The sequence below is a fragment of the Malaclemys terrapin genome, chromosome 10 (assembly GCF_027887155.1).
Source record: "Malaclemys terrapin pileata isolate rMalTer1 chromosome 10, rMalTer1.hap1, whole genome shotgun sequence".
Taxonomy (NCBI): domain Eukaryota; kingdom Metazoa; phylum Chordata; order Testudines; family Emydidae; genus Malaclemys; species Malaclemys terrapin.
This window is the reverse complement of record NC_071514.1, coordinates 33,726,630-33,748,131: the sequence shown is the minus strand read 5'-3', so window position 1 is coordinate 33,748,131 and position 21,502 is coordinate 33,726,630. Positions and strand designations below refer to the sequence as shown.

At 41.0% G+C, this 21,502-nt stretch overlaps 1 protein-coding gene across 4 annotated transcripts in view; it reads right to left on the bottom strand.

Annotated features, from left to right (window-relative positions):
* TLN2 (talin 2) overlaps positions 1-21,502 on the bottom strand; it is a 382,138-nt gene that overhangs the window by 53,968 nt on the left and 306,668 nt on the right. For all 4 annotated transcript variants that reach the window (XM_054041883.1, XM_054041884.1, XM_054041885.1 and 1 more), the window contains 8 exons: positions 20,054-20,200; positions 16,312-16,413; positions 14,041-14,160; positions 10,892-11,038; positions 9,951-10,117; positions 6,320-6,503; positions 3,903-4,028; positions 1,367-1,483 (listed from right to left, as the gene is read on the bottom strand). In XM_054041883.1, the coding sequence (XP_053897858.1) occupies positions 1,367-1,483; positions 3,903-4,028; positions 6,320-6,503; positions 9,951-10,117; positions 10,892-11,038; positions 14,041-14,160; positions 16,312-16,413; positions 20,054-20,200 (1,110 nt within the window). The remainder of the gene's footprint in view (positions 1-1,366; positions 1,484-3,902; positions 4,029-6,319; positions 6,504-9,950; positions 10,118-10,891; positions 11,039-14,040; positions 14,161-16,311; positions 16,414-20,053; positions 20,201-21,502) is intronic.

The following is a 21,502-nucleotide window of genomic DNA, read 5'->3' as shown; positions in this document are numbered from 1 at the left end:
CAATTCGGGGGAATTGGTGGAATTGGCCTAAAGCTGGCCCTGTAGATAATAACACAGAAAATATCATAATATAAATCCATGCTATGTCCACAGTTCCGGTCACACCACCTCAAAAATGTTATATTAGAATAGAAGTCTATAAAATCATAAATCATGTGGAGAAAGTGAATAAGGCAGTGGTATTTACCCCTTCACATAACACAAGAACCAGGGGTCACCCATGAAATTAATAGGCAGCAGGTTTAAAACAAGCAAAAGGAAGAACTACTTCACACAATGCACAGTCAACCTGTGGAACTCATTACCAAGGGACAACCCCATGCTCTGGACAACCCCATGCTCTGGATATAGGAAAAATTTTAACTGCCAGAAGCTGGGAGTGGATTACAAGGAATGGATCACTCAATAATTTCTCCGTTGTTTCATTCCCTCTGAAGCATCTGGCATTGGCCACTCTTGGAAGACAGGATACTGGGCTAGATGAACCACTGGTCTGACCTAGTATGGCCGTTCTTATGTTCAGTGAAAAACAAGCCAGAACAGAGGGAGCTCTTAGGGACTGCCACAATGGGAATGTTCAAGAAGACAAGGTTGTGTCAATAGCGCTACTGAACACTAAGTCCACAAATTACATAACACAGTATTCTCCAGTACAGTCTCTCTCCATATGTGCAGTGGTTATTTTACTAAGCAAGATAGGATATTTTAGCCTCCTCAAACATACAAAGGTATTAATTTACATCACTCACCAGTGGTTTACAAAAGGATCATCTGAAGCAGCAGCTGGGGGGGGGGGGGGGGGGGAGAGGGGGGTCAGAAAACTGTACTGTGAAGGGGGGAGGAAATAACCCTCTTGGTTTAAGATCTAATTCGGTGCTACATGTAATTTCTGCTCAGATGAAATATCAGTTATCAGGTTATTTATCCTGGTAATGTGGCTTTATGAAAAAAGGAAAAAATGGAGATGTGTTTCAAACTGCAAGTGCCAAAAGTGCTGCTCTTCGACACTGGAGAAACGTTTACAAACCAAGGTCAATGAAAGGTGAACATTTGACTCAGAAAATAACATTTACAGTGAAAGTTTCATGTCTGGAGGAATGAAGAACCAGTTTCTCCAAGCGTATTTCATGACAGTAACATCTCACACCTGAGAAATACAGCCTAACAGGGGAGACTGGTGACATGTGGAAGTGGATAGGTTGAAGTGACATGCAATCGTGTGTTGAGAGCTGTGGGTAGGGACCATATCGCCTCTAATTCACAACAGAGCAGCCAAAACATCCCTGGAGGCACCTCCAGTGAAGCCTGATTTGATTTTAAGAGTGTACTTTAGAAAGCTGCCATGTGCAATTATTCCATTCTTTACCGTGAGTTCCTGTTTGATGCACTCAATCGTGGCCTCGAGAGCTCTTGTGCCTCGAGTAGCTTCATCTTCTACTGCTTTAACAGTCTTCAGAAGTGATGTGACATTGGTTACCATCACCTGAAATGGAGAGAGGGAGAGATGAAAATACATCATTCCCTTCTCCCACATTTAGGAGACACCCCAACATGATTCAAGGAACATCAAGCTATGAAGCCACTATTAATCCTTGTTGGGAACAACAAGCTTTATATACAGTATGGGTTAAACAGCTGAGAGTGAACTCTATAGACAGGCTTTTATTTATGAGTGATCCCTATTGAAGTTAGATTGTTACACCCAGATTCACTGAATAGTGGTGCTTTCCTAAACTTGAGTGCATGGTGTCACAACTCGCCCATGCCTGGGCACAAACCTTTTTCAACACCAGTGTCTCTGGGTTTCAGCCCTTTTACCTCTCTAAGCTTCCTCTGAGGACACTTGCCTGTGAGTATCAGGTGAACCTGGTTCCTTTTCCTAACTATTTCGAGGGCCCTGCAGATCTCTTGCAAACTGACCGATTGACTATGCCTCTGATTTCTGGGTTTGAAAGACCACAAAACTTCACTTAACCAAAATGAACAAAACAAATGTCCCAATAGCACACAGTACCCTTCTATTTTGTGCTCCCACAGGGCAAGCATGATCTTACAAGGGCCTGGCAGTGCTTCCATTCCTGACCCGTGTCTAGTTCACAACCCCCCCAGGATCCTGTTCTCTCTCCCCTCAGAACCCAAGTGACCACTTGTCAGATTCAAACCCCCAAAGTTCCAAACAGGCAGTCTGGGTGGAACGCCTCTCCAGAAGTCCTAGGATCTGTGTCTCTGGGCACTCCTTGGCATGTCTTTATGCAATAACATACCTCATCATACAATTTTGATTAACAGTACTTATGCTGTAACATCACCTATCATACAATTTCAAGTTAACAGAATCCCTTCTCCACATCTGGTATGAATTGCCTACAGAAAGATTAAAAGTCAACAGGTTTCTAACATATAGAAACTAGTGCCCTCTCCTTTGCCTCCATTACTGCACACACGCAAAACTATAACCTCAAAAAATCTTGTCAGAGACCAGGCACGTTATTTACTAATTCATGAAATGCCACTATTACGTTCTCTTGGCACAGTTTGTAAAACCACAATTAAACACACAACTGCCATCATCAATTGAAAAGAAGTCAACTATCTTTCAGGAAATCAACCCAAACCTTGATTTAACGACTTCCCCCTCAGGCAAAAGGCTGAGTCAATACTGTAGCTAGCCTTGCCTTATGCCCTGATGGTCAAACACTGGTTCCAACATACAGAATAAGCAAGTTCCAAAGTTAAGGGCACATCTTCCCTCCAGCCTGTAGATGTACAAATGCTCTTAGGACAGCACTTAAGCCCATCTCAGATCTTCAGATGGAACACAAGGAGGAAGGTAAGCTTTCAGATAACCAGGACTCAAATCACATTGAGCTCTGTAAAGCAAAGGGAACCAGCTAAGCAAGCAGACACTGTTCTGTAGTAGCTGAACTTTGCATGGTCTTTGATGAGTGCCCCCTCGCAGAGCGCATTGCAGTAATCCAATCTGAGGCATCGATCACTGCAGGTCCACATTTGATGGGAAAGGGCAAAATCTCTTTGCCAAGCAAATGCATAAATGTCACTTTGATTACCCGATCATCTGGAAGCAGATCCAATACTGCCCAAATTTCAGCATCTCAAAGCACTTTACAAACATTAAGCCCCAAGAGCCCTGTGATGCAAATTTCACAAAAATCTCAGATGTGGGAAAACTGAAGCACAAAGAGGTGACACAATAAAACAGTGGCAGAAGCTGTCCAAATCCTGTGCTCTGACCACTAGACACTTCCGTTTAGACGCATGGCCTGGGAGAAATGCAATCAAAGTACACTACATTTTATAGAACACCTGTCTGAGATCTTCAGACCACTTTCTAAAAGCTGAAAAGTCCAAGTCAGGATCTTAACAGCTGGATGCTTATACTGTGGACTTCTCATTACTTGTTCATTATCCTTGCTATAGGATTCAAGTACACATTTTTATAGGGTAAACTTTTAGTCTCGTAGCCCGAATATACCAGGAACCTCCCTCCTCCCTCCAGACACATATGCTTGCAGATTGACAGAGGTGCCTGTCAGAAGGAATACAACTCTTTAACTAGCTGTGGTGAGATGACTAAGAAAACTGATATTATGTTTACGGGCACTGACATGAACGATACTATCCAGCTTTCCACCAATCATAAACCGTCTAGTTTAAGTTAGTAGGATACAGATAAAACAGAAGGAAAATGAGAGACTGAAGTGAACCAGAATTCACTGGCACCAGTCTTTAAAATTCTAGCAACGAAGTGATGCTAGCTATTTCTTTAAATAAACATCAAAGCAAACAGCAAGGAATAAGCAAAGGAATGTTTTCAACTTTCGTAACAGAAGCTGAGATAAGCTCTAAACTTCTCTAAAAGGGAGAGATATTGCACTACCTACCTTAGCTGCACCTTTGAGCTGGTACATGGATGGATCATCTGCTGGTTTGCTAGCAGCTCCTTTTGTAGCACCAATGAGATCAGAAAGGGCCTTAGCAACATCCTTAATAGCATTGATCAGTACAACCTACAAGAATGAGAAATTTGGATGTGAAGTTAGTGCAATCACATCTCACCTCAGCCCAGAGATGGAAGATTTGGGCAGGATGTACATTGAAGGGGTCTGCTAAGCACAGAGCAAATGTTGGTACACAGTGTTGAGAGAAAAAGACAGTGTATGCACAAATGCTAAAAAACAACATCTAGTTTCCTGCATAAGCTAAAGCTGTGTTTATCTGTACAGTATTTTATACAATGTTCAGAACCCAGTTCAGCTATACAATGTTCAGAACCCAGTTCAGCTACTATCTCCTATAATTAAATGGTTCTCTAAAGCAGGATTTCTCTCTTTCCCATCGTATCCCAAAGAGGGGCTTATTCACCTCAGTGTTCTGTTCGGCATGGGAATAGAATGGGAGCAGTTAAACTAGGTACGAACTTACAGCTTGATCCTCCCTTGGAGAATGACCCCATTTACTGTGACGTCAGCTACTATTCTGACAGACGTAAGCAGATCAAACGTACTTGGTATGCCCTGGACATAAGGGAAACACTCCATTTCAGGGAAAAGGAAGTTTTATATAGCCTAGTCTCCTAAGAGCCCCTAAGGAACTAAATGATGAATGACTTACCTGAGGTTAGAGTCAGCAGCAGTCAAATTCAAGTAAATTGCCTCCCAAACCAAGTACAAGGGAAATAAAGTCTTATGCCCCTCCCCATGAGCACAATTATTTCCAAGAAACATCAGAATAACTCTCTCCCCCAAAATCCTTTTCCCTATCTGCTATGTGGTCAGATACCTTTAACCTTTTACTTTGGTTTAGTGATATCAGCACAATTCTACCCTTTTTCAAAGTGATAACATGCATGGAAAATGGGACAGCTCCGGAAAAAAAAAAAGATACGTGGATCTATTACTTCTCAGTAATGGATAGGAAATAAAAAGTTTAGCACTGCCTCAGTTCAGCCTGTTTGCAGTTTATTACAATCTATGGCCAAGTTAGAATCTTCACTTTCTTGTGAAAGCTTACTCAAGCTTTGGTAACTCAGAACCTCTTTGATAATCAAAGAGGAAAAGACAAGACCCTAAGACCTAATGTAGATTGGTACAGCGCTCACTTCTCTCTCTGTCTGTGTTACACAACAATGGACACACACACACACACACACATACACACACACACACTTAACTTCATGCTTCTGTGGCTTCAGCAGCCTGAGTAAAATGAGCTTTTAACTTATATGGAAAAGTTACATTTTGTATCTTGGTACCTTGTGCAGAAGGTATTGAAAATGTATGTACCTTCAGACACATACTATACTTAAAACTATAATTTGAACTTCTTCCTCCACCCCCCACTATGGATTATCACACCACATATACAAGTGGTACAAATAAATAATTGCTAGTGCTGTGTGGTTTTTACTGGCAAACCAGTATTGCCAGTCTTTACTTGAAGACAAAGCCAGGAAGTGTAATAAATACTTAAAATTCCCCAGTGTTGCTAGTTTGAAATATGAAGTTATCAAAAAATTGCTGCTGAAGCAAACATTTTCAGTTTCAAAAATATTCTCCCACAGAGAAATGCTCTGGAAGTTGACACTGGAACAAAGATCATATGTAAGGTCAAAGAGGAGAGTGAGATACACATTTTTTCCAGTGCCTCAAACAAACAGACATTTTCAAATTAATTTACTAACACAGACACATCTACAGTGCACACACCAGCCCACATTTCACCAGGATTCAAACAACAATTAAATGTTTAATTGAATCTACTTTGATGAATTAAATGACTTAAAAGAGAGTAAAATAATCCAGACATATCTGTGAAGTTCTAGCATACAGTTCACACCATACAAACAACAACAGGTGTTTAGCTTGGTCTTAAACTCAATGAAAAGCTTTCTAGCAGTGAATTCAATTAAATTATGGGATAGTCTCCCAAGGGAAGCTCCATGATGAGCCATTTAAAAACGAGGAATTGGAGAATATTCTTGCAAAAAAAACATTCTAAAACTGGTGGGGGAGGGATCAGACACCCTATATCAAGTCTTGTCCATTTTTGCAGTATTATTTTTCAAAGAGGGGAGGTGCCTGATTCAACCGCAAATCATTCAAGAGAGGCAGTGCAAGGTTTGTGCTATTTGTGGGTAAAATTTTCACAAGCCTAACTGACTTGGAAGCCTCAGTTCCACTGATAGAAACTTTTAAAAAAAATTACACTGTACCTCCAGAGTTCTCCCTTCTGTGATATTCTCCATGTCTTTAAATACTAAAAACATTGGTCTATTTTCTGCTCCCGCAGCCCCTCATACCTGTGTTTCAGGGTCATCTGATCCCAGGCTGGCTGCTCCCAGTTTTACCACCTCTGCTAGTTGTGTGATGGTGGTAGCCGATGACTGAGCTGCTTGGGCTAGTTTATCCTGACTTGAGGCGGCCCCAGACACAAGCAATTTTGTATCTTCAACTAAAGCTTTTGCTGTTTTCAGGATATTTTCCCTGGGAAAAAAGGGAAGCAGGAGAGGGGAAAGAGAGAAGAGGAAAAAAAAAACAAAACAGCTATTCAAAATTATCCTGACTAACAGAGAAAGTGCTACGTAGACAAAGGGCTCTATGTAGGTCAGCATACCAGTGTCTACTAGTGCTAATCCTAGCGACAACGCCAAAGTCAGGTTGCAATTCTCAGAACAGATGCATTACGTTTCAGGTTGTCAACACACCAGACTCAGGATGACTCAATGAAATGACTTCCTCTTGAAAGGAAATGAGAGTGGGAATAGGGAGAGGGAGGGAGCACTGGGTCCTAATGTGGAGAGATTAAGCCAAGCCATGCTGTAACTACCAGTTGTCAAACCTCCACCAGCACGTTCTATAGAAAAGAAAATAATGATTTGTGGGGGAGGATGGGAAAGGGAGAAGCTGCAGAAAACATGACTGATATCTTTTTTTTTTTCGCCCTCACATTAACTCTTCAGGCAGACAAATTTAAAAAATTTCAACCCCTGCCCCCATATTCAGGGGAAAGAACAGACCATCCAGTTAACTATGGTGAGTACTGAACTTCAGAAAAAAGGTTAGAAAACAAAAGTGAAGGGCTGAGAGCTGCCAGACCCACAGCCCTTATGCTTTACTGAACATAAAAAGAGTAAGCCTAGAAATAAACAAAACCTGCACAAAACCCAGCAACTGGAATTCTCAGGATTGCTAGATATAGTGCAAGGAAAAACTTGTAACTTGTTTAAACAAGGATTTTAAAGTGTAATGTTAGCATATTAGCCAATGCATGGTAACACACATTAAAAATCTGGTCTAGACAAGGCACACTGCAATGTGTAGGGTTACCATACGTCCTCTTTTTCCCAGACACGTCCGGCTTTTCGGCATTCAAACCCCCGTCCGGGGGGAATTGCCAAAAAGCCGAACATGTCCGGGAAAATGGCGGCTCTGCTCCCCCCCTGATTCTTCGGCTCTGTTTAAGCGCTACTGGCTTTGGGCAGCCCCCTTGCCTCCGGACCCCAGCCACCTGCCGGGCACTTCCCCTCCCGGGCTCCGGCGGCACAGGGTCCGGAGGCATGGGGGCTGCCCGAAGCCGGTAGCGCTGGGGCAGCCCGGCTCTTAAACAGAGCCGAAGAGACAGGGGAGGAGCAGAGCCTCAGGCCGCGGCGGCTCTGCTCCTCCACGACTCTGTTTAAGAGCCAGGCTGCCCAAGCGCTACCGGCTTCGGGCAGCCCCCACGCCTCCGGACCTTGCGCCGCCGGAGCCCGGGAGGGGAAATGCCCGGCTGGGGGCGCAGGGTCCGGAGGCAAGGGGGCTGCCTGAAGCCCAAGCGCTACCGGCTTCACGGTTTGCCGGGCAGCCTCCAGACCCTGCGCCCCCGGCTGGGCGCTTCCCCTCCCGGGCTCCAGCTGCGCTGGGGAAGCACCGGCCGGGGGCGCAGGGTCTGGGGGCTGCCCGGCAAACCGTGAAGCCGGTAGGGCTGGGGCAGCCCTTTCCTCGTGGCTGGGAGTGGGAGGAGGGGGCGGAGTTAGGGCGGGGGGGTGGAGTAGGGGCAGGGCTGGGGGTGGGGAAATGGGCGGGGCCAGGGCTCGTGGAGGGTCCTCTTTTTTTATTTGCTGGATATGGTAACCCTAGCAATGTGCAACTGGTTGAGTTTAAGTACAGGCTCTCTTCTGGGATTTATCTTGACCAGTTTAGCGTAGAATTCAAGGCAAACACATGCTAACATCACACCTTTAAACTCCAGTTTAAACAAGGCCTGTGGTAAGATAACTCATGAGAGCATACTAGTTGGAAAATATGTTTCTTTTTATAGAAATGGGGCAATCTTCAATTATGTTGGAAGTGCACAGTATTAAATCCATATATTCAGAATTTGGAAAAATCTGCTCTTACATAGCAGCTGTTTCATGCATACTCTCTTACTCCAATTACTCATTTAGGTAGAAGGAAATCAAAATGATTATCCAGCTTTACTGAAAAAAGATCAATTGCTGCACTTCCCACAGCAATTAAAGATTATAAAATACAGACACAATGCAAAAAGCAGGTAATCCCTTTTGAATGCAAAGAGACAGTAGACAGCAGTTTGGGTTTTTGCTTTAAAGAAAGTTTTAATTAGAATTGAATTATGTTTTATAATGCAATATACAAAACATACTGAGGTTTTAACTCCCTGAACTCTGTTTGAGCTCTTTGCTTATTTGTCTCCTTCCCAAACAAGACTGCTATTTTTAACAGCAAAAGTAAGTTTTGAGGTACAATATTAAGATGTACTGTAAGGAGGAGAAAGTGTCCAACAAAGTGTACATGGACACCACACTGTTGCTTTGTTCCCCCCACCCCAACCTGTGTTAATATATACACACTTTGCATATTCCATTTAAGCCTCTGCATAAAGGCTTTAGCCATTCCCTTAGCAAATGGTCTGAAAGGACATACACAATCTCTGGACATCCCTTCAAAGAAGTGATAGGTTAGGTAACAAAATAAGGAACGTGCTAATCATCACTGCTCAGCCTTTGTGTCTTTTTTTGCATTCCAATCTTGCATTTCAATGTTCAGCTCTTTGAAGCAGGACCTTGTCTTCACACTTGTCACACAGCATTTAACAAACTTATTATTTGATGATAAAAATGAACCCTAACTCTTACTGTATAAAGCTGCAATAATTTGGGCTGCATTGCACTCTTCATACTCCCAAAGCCACTGGCACTGTACTGAGTTAAATGCTGGCAGTGTAGGCCAATTGTGCTGTTAGGCAACAGCTCAGTCTTGACCATTAGAATCAGGTTTTTAATATGAGGAGAATAATGGCCTGGATGCTGCAAATCTCTCATCCTATTTCAGACACTATCAGAAGGAAACCTGTGACATCATCTCACCAAATGACAGAATGACTGATACTCCAGCATCTCTTCCATTAATAATCTCCAACATCAGCAGTGGGCAAGTGCATTTAGTAACCCACGAAGAAAAAGCCATAAAGTCAAATACAAGTCTTGCAAAAAACATCGGAAAAGTATTTCTCTCTGAATGCATGGACAGTTAATTTTTTATATAGGATCACAGTGTAACAATCAGTAAGAATGAAATATAGAAATGGATTTATTAAATAATTTGGATAAAACTGATCTTTGAGGTTTTCTTTTGAAACAGTTGAGAAATTATCCAGCTATAACTTAAAATTTCCTCTCCCACATAAATGGTCAAAATGAAATTTGCTTTTACTATACAGGCTACTTTATCCAGCTTTTGAAGTGCTGCCCCCAACCCTTTTCTATTTCTCTCTTGCTCCTCTGCTCATCTGGCTTCATTATTAGGGGTTTGAAAAGGCAGGAAAACTGCATCTCCACTCCCTCTGTTTGCCATTAGCAGGACATTTATCTATTGCCCCCTGCCCCCTTCTTGCAGCCAGCCCCCTCCACCAGCTTTTTCGGTATCACTGACCTGTGATCCGCAAATGATTCATTGTTCTCAGCATTAAGGGTTCCAGCTGTAGCAAACATGATAGTTGTGTCCAGATCTGCAATTATCCCCGACACAGCACTGGCTGCAGTGATACAAGCCTGAGTACCTTTGTTTCCTGCTTGAAGGGCAGACAGAACTAAGGAAACCTGGAAACAGGAAAATAAAAAAGAGGGTCACATTAAAACAAAGCATAATGAACTGATTTCTGAGTTAAACTAACTCCTGTGATGAGAATCAACAGGTGCAATTCATTTTGTGATCTCATTTCACAATCTACGATAAACCTCTCCCTTTCCCTTCCCTTGCCTGCTCTATCTGCACATTAGCAGGTTTGATTAGTTTTTCCATAGAAGGAAGCCTGCTATTGGCATTTGTCTTTCACAGTAGGAAAAGTCTGTCTCCTGATCAAGCAGGATACACAATAAATGAGCGGATCATGGAGGCCTTAACTGCATCTGCTCTGCATATAAATAATGACACTCTGCGATCAATAGTGTAACCACTCATCTTCCATAATATCTAAATGAAAGGAAAAACTTCCCCCAGCTACAATAAATAAGAATTCCAATTATCCTACAGTACTCTGCACAGGCAATAAAGGAGATTGGTGCATTTATTTCAGTGTCACAATTTCTTTTCAGCAATCTATGGTGCTGCCCAGTAACGTGATCACAAGGATGACTGAAGCTCTTGGCAACTCAACTTTGTCATGAAGCTTGTTTAAAAGACAAATCAGTGCTGTCCCACACTACACAGCTCTTCTAACTGACAAGTGTTAAATCAAGACTGGATGTTTTTTTTACAATATCTGCTCTATGAATTATTTGAGGGAAAGTCTATGACTTGTGTTATGCAAGAGGTCAGACTAGATGATCCCAACGATCCCTTTTGAATCTATGAAACAACAAGGGACATCTTACCTTTTCAGTGACAGCACGAGCACATTCTATCAACTCCCTCTTGGTGTAGCTGTCCGTAGGGCAAATCTGTAGAGCTCCAGCTTTCTGTACTAGAAAGATACATCCATGACCAAGATCCTGTACCCGAGTCCTGATCTGGAACCCTATCTAGATAGGCAACAAATTATGGGGAAGAGGAGACAGGAGACAAAGAAGGTGCTTAGAATGTTGAGGCTTTGTATAAATGGAAACATGGTAAAACTCGCACAATTCTTGTTGCAAATACTTGCCCACCAGTACAGTTCCTGCAAAGATCAGAAATAAGGGCCAGATTCTGACATCCCTTATTCATGCTAAGTAGCATCTTAATCCACACGTGATCCCCTCAACTTCAATGGGACTACTCATGAAGGAGGAATACTATTTTACCTGAGTTAAGGGATCAGAATCTGGACATGTCTTATATGACTAGCATAGGGAATTTACTCAAGTCTAATTTAGGTATTTCTAAAAGATAGTAGAAATGTCACAAAAATGTGTACATCTCCGTGCTGTAATATTTCATTGCCCAAGGTATAAAGCAAAAATGAACTGCTTGTTCTCAGGGTGAGCTGACCTCAAGGCATACAGGCTCCTCCTCCACTCTGATCAAACTAGGTTGAGGAGTATGTAAGCTTAGTTCTGAGTACCTCAATTTCATTCACAGATGAATCTAGCACAAGTTCTTGGATATTCATTTATTCTCCAATAATTGGCACATCCCTATAAAATAGCCAAGCCTATATATACCTCTAAATGCATCACTATTTCAGATTTACTATTAATCTTGAAATGGAGTTGAGCAGTGTGGCCTGAGAAATACGAACCAATGCTAGTTTTAGTACTGCTACATACGTTTACATATAATTGTCTTTGTATTTTGGTTAATACGTAAGTAGGAATTGCAGCTATTAGTTTCAATAATGAAATTATTTCTACTTAAAGCTGACGTTAATGTGCACTATTTTCATAAATGAATGTTCATTATGCCTAACAGTACCCATGATGAATATAAGCCATTGACTTAGCTATTCAGCACCAAGAATATTTAAAAAAAACTCAAGTGAACTGTCAGTGGGGAGGTGTAATAAATAAGTCAAAAGCTGTTTGAAGGTCTTTTGTCTTGATAATCTGATACTGTAACTGGCCAATGGAGCTAAACACCAACAGTCTAAGAATCAATAGGGAAAAAGCAGTCATCTTCACTGATTCAAAGATTTTTAATCATGCCCTGAGTACCATACACATGATGGAGAAAGAGGACAACGACCATTCCCTTCCTCTGATTATCTCTCTGAATCTCCCTCTCAGGGCAGTATGGTATATGTCAGGTGTCAGCGGTTCTCAAACAGTGGGTTGGGACCCCGTTTTAATGGGGTTGCCAGGGCTGGCTTAGACTTGCTGGAGCCTGGGGCCAAAGCTGAAGCCCGAGCCCCGCCACCCGGGGCCGAAGACAAAGCCAGAGAGCTTCAGCTCTGGGCAGCAGGGCTCAAGTTACAGGCCCCCTGCCTGTGGCTGAAGCCGTTGGGCTTTGGCTTTGGTCCCCCAGCCTGGGACGACACGGCTCGCGTTTTTGGCCTCCCCACCCGGGGTGGTGGGGCTCAGGCTTTGGTCTTCCCTCCTGGGGTCCGGTATTAATTTTTGTTGTCAGAAAAAGGGTCGCAGTGCAATGAAGTTTGAGAACCCCTGGTATATGTGAAACAGTTTGAGGAGAGGAGAAAAAAGTATATTTATGTGATTCATCAAATCATGAGACAGTGGGAAATGATCTGTAGTGAATAACTAGAGAAATGTCTCCAATTTTCTGTTTCCAGGTTGCCTGCAAGCAGTTGGAAACTTTCCAGTTATTCTGGAGAACAGTTCTTGTCTGTGGAGTGTTGCAAGCAATTTGTTTCAAATATCTGATGATTGACGTTGAGTTGTTGTTCATGCTTGATTGGATGTTTCTGTACTCTGACTTGGTGAGCAACTCCTATAATTTGGCTTGTGGTGTGAACACGCACACTTTTAGAAATTAAAAGCTTACTTTTTTGGCCTCTAACATTTGCTAATTTGTAACATTCCTAACAGAAAACTAGTGCCCGAGACATTTCACAAAAAGTGAGATAAAAAAGGATAAGAATGGTAGAAACAAACTTGTTTAAAAACTTAAATATTAATAGAAAATGTTTTGCTGTATTCCGCAGCTCTTCATTCACATATACTTTGCATGAGCAATGCTGCAACAGAATGCATGTTACAGCCTACATGTATATATACATACACAGTATTGTGCCAGGCTGTGTCAGTATTGTAAATAAATATCTAACTACAGATGTTTTTCACAGGTGGTCATATACCACAGTAGTGAAAGTGGTGCAAAATGGGTAGATTAGATAGCCTACATAAGATATATAGGGACTGTAATGGCAAACAGTGGCTGACTTATGATTCAACTGTGATGAAAACGAAGATGGCAATATTTTGGACTTTATGCCAAGAAGATGGAATGTAAACATTTTCTACTAGTTCCCCCTTCCCTTCAGAGAAAATAATAGCATTAAAGCTTTTATCTAGTTGTGTGTGCTGTATGCTTGAATCCATTCTTTTTAAAAGGTACTGATAGAGCGCTAAGACAGATAGGCCCAAACATGAAATCTGTGGAAGAGAGAGAGGTTTGAGTACAGATCTCCAGATCTGAAACCATGGAATAGGGCCTATAATGCAATGTTAGGCCCAGGTGGAATCCTTCTGAAAACCCCACCCCATGTGTCTTACTACCTAATATTTCCAGTGTCAACGGGATAGAGACTGTCTTCCTACATGTTGGACAAACAGATGGTTGACAAGACTGAAGTACAGTAAACATAATTTTCCTGTCTGGGAAAATATTTACTGTATTCATTTTAAATGATCTCAGAAATGTTTCAGAGAAAACACCCCTACTACCAGAAGGTTGTAACCCTATTTTTTATTTGACTGCACAAGAGAAGACTCAGACTTGGGGATAACTGCAGCTGCATTATAGCAACTGGGTGGCCTACTGTCTTTGGTTATCGTACCCCATTTCCCCCCCCATTTTAAAGTGCAAGAGAATACTTAATGTTGACACCACTGTGCATTCAGAGTTTAGAGGTCTAAAAACTGCAGACCTCCTCTGGTTCAGCTGTAGCTGCTGCCATTCGGCCCTGGAGAGCCAAATGCCCATAGTCATTGGTCATTTGTGATGCAAGTCCTCCCAACTCCTCCGGGTTAGTAACCGACTTAGTCATCTGAAAAAAGAAAACAAGCAATAAAACAATGACAGGCATAAAACCAGCTTGTTAATACTCCACACTGCCTAGAAGCACACAAGTATGTTTTTGCAGCACCAGTGATAGGGTACCTGTTGCTGTCTTAGCAATTCAGTTTCCAGCTAGAATTCTATGAGCCGAAAAGACAAGCAAACATGCTTTATTAGACCCACAGTAACTAGGCACCCACAGAACACAAAGTAACTGAGGTGCAGTTACAAATGGAAATTCACTCCTCAGTAGAGTAGATGACTGCAGAAGTACTCAATACTCTCAGCTTTAGTAGGTGAATTTGGGGAGGAGAAGAAAGGGGAGAAGAGTGCTTCACACTGCACAACAGCGGCCCCCTCCATTTGGCACTGATGGGCTAAGCAACCCACTCTCTTCTAGACCCTCCTCAGCCCCACTGATGGTCACCATGATGTGGAATGGAAAGATCTTAAGTGGATCCTAAGACTCACAGAACATGCAAGACCTCTGGGGCAAGAAGGAAATGTTTGGAAATGTACAAAACGAAGAGTTTCTGATTTGGGAGCACAAAAAGTGAAACTTTTCCTGGAATATTTGCCAACTCTGTGAAGGTGACATTGTTCCATTTCTGCTTGAGAAAACAGGTGAAACGAGTGACATTCCAGCCTTTGGATAAAATCATAAACTGGTCTTAGACAAATTCCTAATGTGCATGGAGAAGGGCTAACTGCAATCTGTTGAAATGACAACTCACTACAGTACCTGCAAAGATTCTCTCTCTCCCTCTCTTTTTTTTTTTTTTTGCACAACAATGTAGAGGGTTTTTTTTGGTAGCATGCAATAATATTATCCTTATATTTAAAAAAGGTAGAGTATTCTTTACTAATGGATTAATACAGTTTATTATATTAACCATTAGTATGAATCAAGAAAGGACCTAATTAGCCAAAGATCCCGCCCCACTTCATTTTATGCCCAAGTGAATCACATCACCAGGAATTCTGTGAGAGAAAACAAGGATTTGACCATTGCTCATTTCATGAATTTAACGATTGTCTTGCAAGGTTTGATCTCAATTAAGGGATAAAGTTAAAGAATAATTAAATATCACACCCCAAAGGGCTAATGTAGGTCAGCAAGAAACTTATGCTAGGACAAGATTTCAATGATTTGAAGGGTTGATTAAAGCAGTTTCAACACATACCTTCATTTGTTTCTCACAAAAAGTAAGCCTCATGAGACGTACTTGACATCACATTCCACTAATATATACATCTCATGCCAAAGAACCCGTTAACACAGACTTCCAAATTCGATGGCTTTTCCCATTACAGTAGGAGGAATATAGCCACTCAATTTTTAAATTGTAAAACTGGCTAGACAAGTCTGTTTTAAACCAGCTGTTGCGTGTTAACAGACTGCTTCACAATCAAATTAATGAAATGAATTGGTTGGTCTTAGTTCAGCCTCTAATGGAAAGAAATCCTCTGCCATAAAATGTTCTGGTACAGTCAAACCATTGTTTCAAGACAGATTCAAGTAACAGACCAGCTCAAGTATTATTCTCTTGATGGGAGTATAAATCATATCAACGTCTACAACAGTCTAAATCAGCTAGGCCCAAGACAGATCAATAATGACACGGTGGACAGAGTTTTGTACTACTGCTATTCCTAATGTTATTCTCTCCCCAGTAATCAGCATAACTTCCTTTTTGCTTCACTTCATCTGTTCCTGAACACTATATTTCTACCCCATTCCCTCCACCCTCTTCCTCATGGAGGCATCTCTTTTGGTTACTGTCAAGTTCCAGCACATGCCTCCTAAGGTGTTCTCTCCTGTTTTCACAGCTTGTTCTTTTGGGCAGCAAGGTAAAGAGAACAGCATATATTCTTTAAAGCCCCGTACTTTGAGTTAGCCAGAGAGAGATCGCACTCCTGTCCATCATACAATCAAGTTCCAATGAAGAAGTCCAGGAAATGGTGTCAGCACCCTTATTTTGCCTACCCACAAAACAGATCAACTGGAAATCAATGTCACAAAGAAAAGGCTCCAGTCAGAATTGGTTCAGATTAACACTGTACAGCGGTTTGAATTTCTTACACATACTCTATAGTTGTTACCCAGCTATTTTATAGAACACTTGCTAGTTTCTCTTACCATTTCCTGTGCTGTTACAGCAATGGCTTTAGAATATTTCACTACCGTAGTTTGATAATCAACAAATGTTCCCTTTGGATCTGGAGGTGTGCCCTCATCCAGCTGTGGAGAGAGGGGAAAACACGAAAGCAATGACAGGCACGAAGGACTCACATATTACTAAACTTTTCAGTCTAGTACTGCAATTGCACAACACAAAGTTAAATACAAAATGAGCTCAAATGTACAGTAAAGCTTCATAGCTTACATCACTAATTTCATGTCATTTGTATAGAATATGCAGTTTAGTGCCCAAATATTTAGCAAGTCCTGACTTTCTTCCCAAGTTCACTTTTTTTTTCTTTCAGTTTCCCCGACCTGCAGCCCATTAGATCTAAAAATGAATGTACAATGATCACAAGACAGATCTTGTGATTAGTCGCTATAACATTCCTTTAGGCCATGCCATAAAACGTTCCATTCTGCATACCACTCAGCCACCAAAATGCCAGAGACTGAGTAAAATTAAACATGAAGCCTAGTATAAATAAGATTGTTAAAATTTTTTTTTTTTTTTAGCAAAAGATGATGGAAAATGTATTTGCTTAATAAATTAAACTTCCCCTACCTTCCTTTTGAGACTAGCATACTCCCAGTTTACTAGTTATGTTTTTCTCAGCGAGACTTGCTAATTATCTTAGGTAAAGACTCTTCAGACGTGGCTTCCTCCACTGTGTTCCTCAAGTTCATCTCATTTTCCCCGCCATTAACTAAAACCAGACTAATTTGTTTTAGAAGACAATATGACAGAAAATATTGCCCAGGATTTATAGGACTACTATATGCATTTTTGCCACAAAAGGTAGTACCCTAGACAAGACAATAAAGATTACAGTTTTGAGACACTCCCCTTCAAGGGAAGATAATTGCTAACCCATCCTTCTGATTTCTCTTCCTAGAAAGCCCCACATACTTGGTTGCTATGCAACAGCTTTCAACTTGTTATTCTGTGTTAAAATTGGCAAACTCCTCTACATATGGATATGCAACCAGAGCGTCATTCAAGAAAAATTGGGGGGAAAAGGAGAGGGAGATGTTTTAGCACAAAGAACATTATATGGGATATTATATTCTGAAAAGTTGAATGTGTGTGAGTGAGCAATGCAAGAAGTGAAAAACATAATGGAAGACATAGACTGATGAAAAGCCTGGCCAAGGGGAAGGGAAATAACTGCCCATTTTTCCCCATAGCAAATGACCACTGATGAATTAGTTAGGTTTTGTTTTCTCTTTGACCTTCATATACTTCATTCAAGTCTAAGCTTCAGTTCTTTGGTTCAAAATGAACAAGCGAATGAGGAATCTGAATGAAGCGTTAATCATTAATAAAGTTCCTAGGGAAGTTACTCCTAATCTCAAAATTCTGAAATGGCAGAGTTTTGTACCAGCAATGTACCACATTCAACTTGCCCTCAGAACCAACTCCTAGTTGTGAAGAGTCTTCCAAGAGGGGAAAAACATATTAAACTGGGGGGGGGGGGGGGGGAGAGGGGCGACTTTCATAAGAGAAGACTTGCTACAAACCCTGGCAGATAGAAAGGAAGTTCTTAACACATAGAGATAAAAATGATCAAAGCAAAAATTGAAAATTACAGGCTGTTAACTTCATTTAAAGCAGATGCAGTCTAAAATGACTCTCCTCTATGCAATTAAATCAAGCAGCCCAGCACTGTCTCCAGCCAACTGAAGCACTGGGACCATGCCATCAACCAGTACACAGAGATATCTGAAAACAATTATTTCCTCTTTAGAACACACTTTCTTGTTTCTTTGAATATCAGAAATGTTTCTATCACCTGTCATTTCAGGAACTTGTTATGTATATTGTTATCTTTAGCAAATAAGACAAAACAAGTCCTAGTCTAAGACTGTTGTCAGAAGGGAGAGTCACTTAATGAGGAAAAAAACATATGTTGTAATGCTAAACCAGTACTACTCCAGTGGTATTACAAGGCGGTTTAACTCATTTGCAAAACCAAATAATTGACATTTCTAATTTTTGATTGTTTTCTTAAATACTGGCACACCACTCAATGGAATAGGTCTCCAAAATAATCCTATCCCACCAGTGCTAACAAAAGGTAATGATTTTGTGTCTATTGAAAATGCAAGTTCCATCATGTGCATCAGTACTATTTTGCAATTAATGCTAACTGTCTCCTAGTTTTATGGTTTCATATGGTAGGGTTTGTTGTGATTGCTGGACCTACAAAGTCACCCTAACCTCAACTGTAAAAAGCATGTGAAAGTTTGTAAGATGTTACAATAACCATGAAAAACTGGTCATTCTGTTTACAATACTGAATGTTTTAAAGAGGTGCAAGAGAATGAAACAGAGAAACTGGATTAGTCTAAACAAAAAAGGCCATGTCGATATAATCCAAGTACTGCTGAAATTATACTTGTTAAAAACAGATGATGTGGAGCTGGAAGTTAATGTAACAAAATGAGTGAGACAGATATTAGGTCTAATTGGTGGATAAAATAATGATGTGGATGAACTATGCCGCCCACTTTTCCCCTTTTTTGGGTTATTAAAAAAGTGACTTTGAAAAAAACACTCTCTCTCATCCGCAGCCCACTTTGCATCCCAGCTCATCTTGTCTCACCGCATCTTCCCTGATCCCCAGACAGAAGGAGTAAACCGGACTGATGGACTTTCTTCCATAAGGAAGGCAGGTTGGCCTTGCTCTTGTTTAAGTAACTTTGTTTTCACCCGTGAGTGCTGAAAGCCATCATATTATCATGATATCCAGTCCTCAGCCAACCCAGGAGAATATCTAATTACCAGCACTGCAAAGCCACATAGGATCCTGTATTGCATCCCCTTGTTGTGTTATTTTCTGTCCTACTATTTTGTTCCTCCTATCCTATCTCACTCTCCTGGCTTTGCATCAAATCCTGAAGTCAATCATACTGCATTCAACCAAACCTGTCTTGTCTAAAGAGAAAAGATGCCACCAAATGATGGCCCTGACCAGATTGTAACTAACCAGGGTCCAAGCAGCAGATCTCATGGTTGCCTTGCCGGCCAAAGCATCCACTCGTAACTAATCAGTGTTCCAGAAACATCAATCAAAGCCTATTTCACCCCTCTTTTCTATCCTGTCACTCCTTCACCTTGTATCTGTTTGTTAAGAACAGGATAAGTGAATGCTCTTCAGATCAGGACTGAGAGTAAAATTAACCTTTTCCTTTTCATCTCTGAAAATAAGAGACACTGATATTTTGACTCCAAAAGGAGAGAGAGGCTTTGATAAGGTCTGATTAAGTTTGTTTGCATAATCACTCAAACACAGTTTCAATACAAATGCTTGTTTTTCTTTCTTGTTTAATCAATAAACTTTCAATCTGAATGAATGCTTTTTGGGTGTTTGCCATGTAACTGAGTAAAAGCAAGGGCTTTGTTTAAAAATCACGCCCAACCCACCTCTTACTGTTTAATGCAGGTTAGTGAAAGAATTTAGAAACACTTAACTCTTCAGGCCTTTATGATCAATAGCAAAACACGTTCCATCAGCACAGAAAGCTGAACTGACTTAGCACTGGCCATTTAAGGAACATTTAGCATCTGGCTCTCTGAACTACTTCAGTGGTATAATGGAACATACATTAAATGTTAAGCAATTGTTGCCAGTATCATCTAGGATAACCATTAATTTCCCTCCATGTAATTTGGGGTTGCTAGGTACCAAATACTCACCTTGCTCATGGCCTCAGCTATTGAGTCTACCATACCTCCAACCATGCCCACTTCACTGGCAGCTTCATTCAGTGTAACCATTATATCATCCACTGCCTCCTTCATCAGCTGAGCAGCCTCTGTGATTGCATCATGCGTGTGAGATGCCTGTAGAGGGGAGAGTAAGAGAGGAGATGAAGAACTCATCTGTGCAGGAGTAGTCATTTGGTCTGCAAATAATGCTTATTAGGGCAGCACCTTGTGGTGGTTTTAACCATGCCTCTTTGAAAATCTCATTTCAAGCTAAACAGAAAAGAGACTGATTCATGATACATATCAATCTCATATGAACGAGAATGCCCCTTTAAACAAGAGCATGCCTCACTCACTCAATATACCCTAAATTCAGAGCAGTTTAAAACAGAACAAGCCCTTTTCCGTGACAACAGATTAAAGAAAACGATCACCATGTAAATGCAGTGGAAATAGAGCTAAAGAAAGGCAACAGATCATTCCCATTTTAAACCGGTTCAGAAAAGGCCTGGTCATAAATGGTAGCTGTATGGGTCAAACGTGCTTAATCTTTACCCATTATGTACTGAGGAAAGCAATGGAGACCACTCAGCAGGGATAATTTTAAACATTTAGGACATTGAAAACTGCACTGCTAAGGTCCCTGCCAGAAAGGAAGTAGAGCACCTAGTCTTTCAATATAGCCTGTTTACACCACTCAACTTGAAAATCAGATTAAAGCATAAGCAGAAAGAAAGAACATTTTGCACATACTGGGTTTGGAAAGCATCCCACACATGTGCAATTACCAAAGCACTAGGTAGGAATTAAGACTCTTGAGAGATTCTTCCATAGCCATCTTTCTTGACACAGGTAATTAATCCAGAGTTCTGTAATCAAAAACCTTCATCTCATATGATCAGGGTCTACATCAACAAGCTCATTTGCTATTCAATTGAACCATATAATCAGTGAAAACAGAAAATCCAGGTAGAAACACATTTTTGTTTTTACACAAAGAACTCAAGAAAATAAGAGAAGCAATGGGAAGGAGAACATGATCTCCTTTAATGTGGGCATTTCTAAATTTCATTTTTCTATAGCATCTCCAGCACAGAGCAGGATTACATGCTTTTCAGTCACTTATAAATTGAAGAGAAACAGGAAGTTTTAAGGCAAGACTTAAACAACGGCAGTGACTCTGGGTCAGATTTTGCTCAGTTATATTTATTATCATTGTGATATCAGACTGGCCCACAGTGTTTCACTTGTTTCAGATGGGTAAATATTTAGCATGTGTGTAATGTTTTCCAACTTTAAGTAGTGCTGAAGCACTGACTACATTAATCCTCTCAATATCCTGCGAGGGAGGCATTACCCCAGTTTTAGAAGTGAAGCAGAGAGATGAAGTAACTTGTCCTGCATCACAGTGGTAAGAGCAAGAACAACAATCAAGAG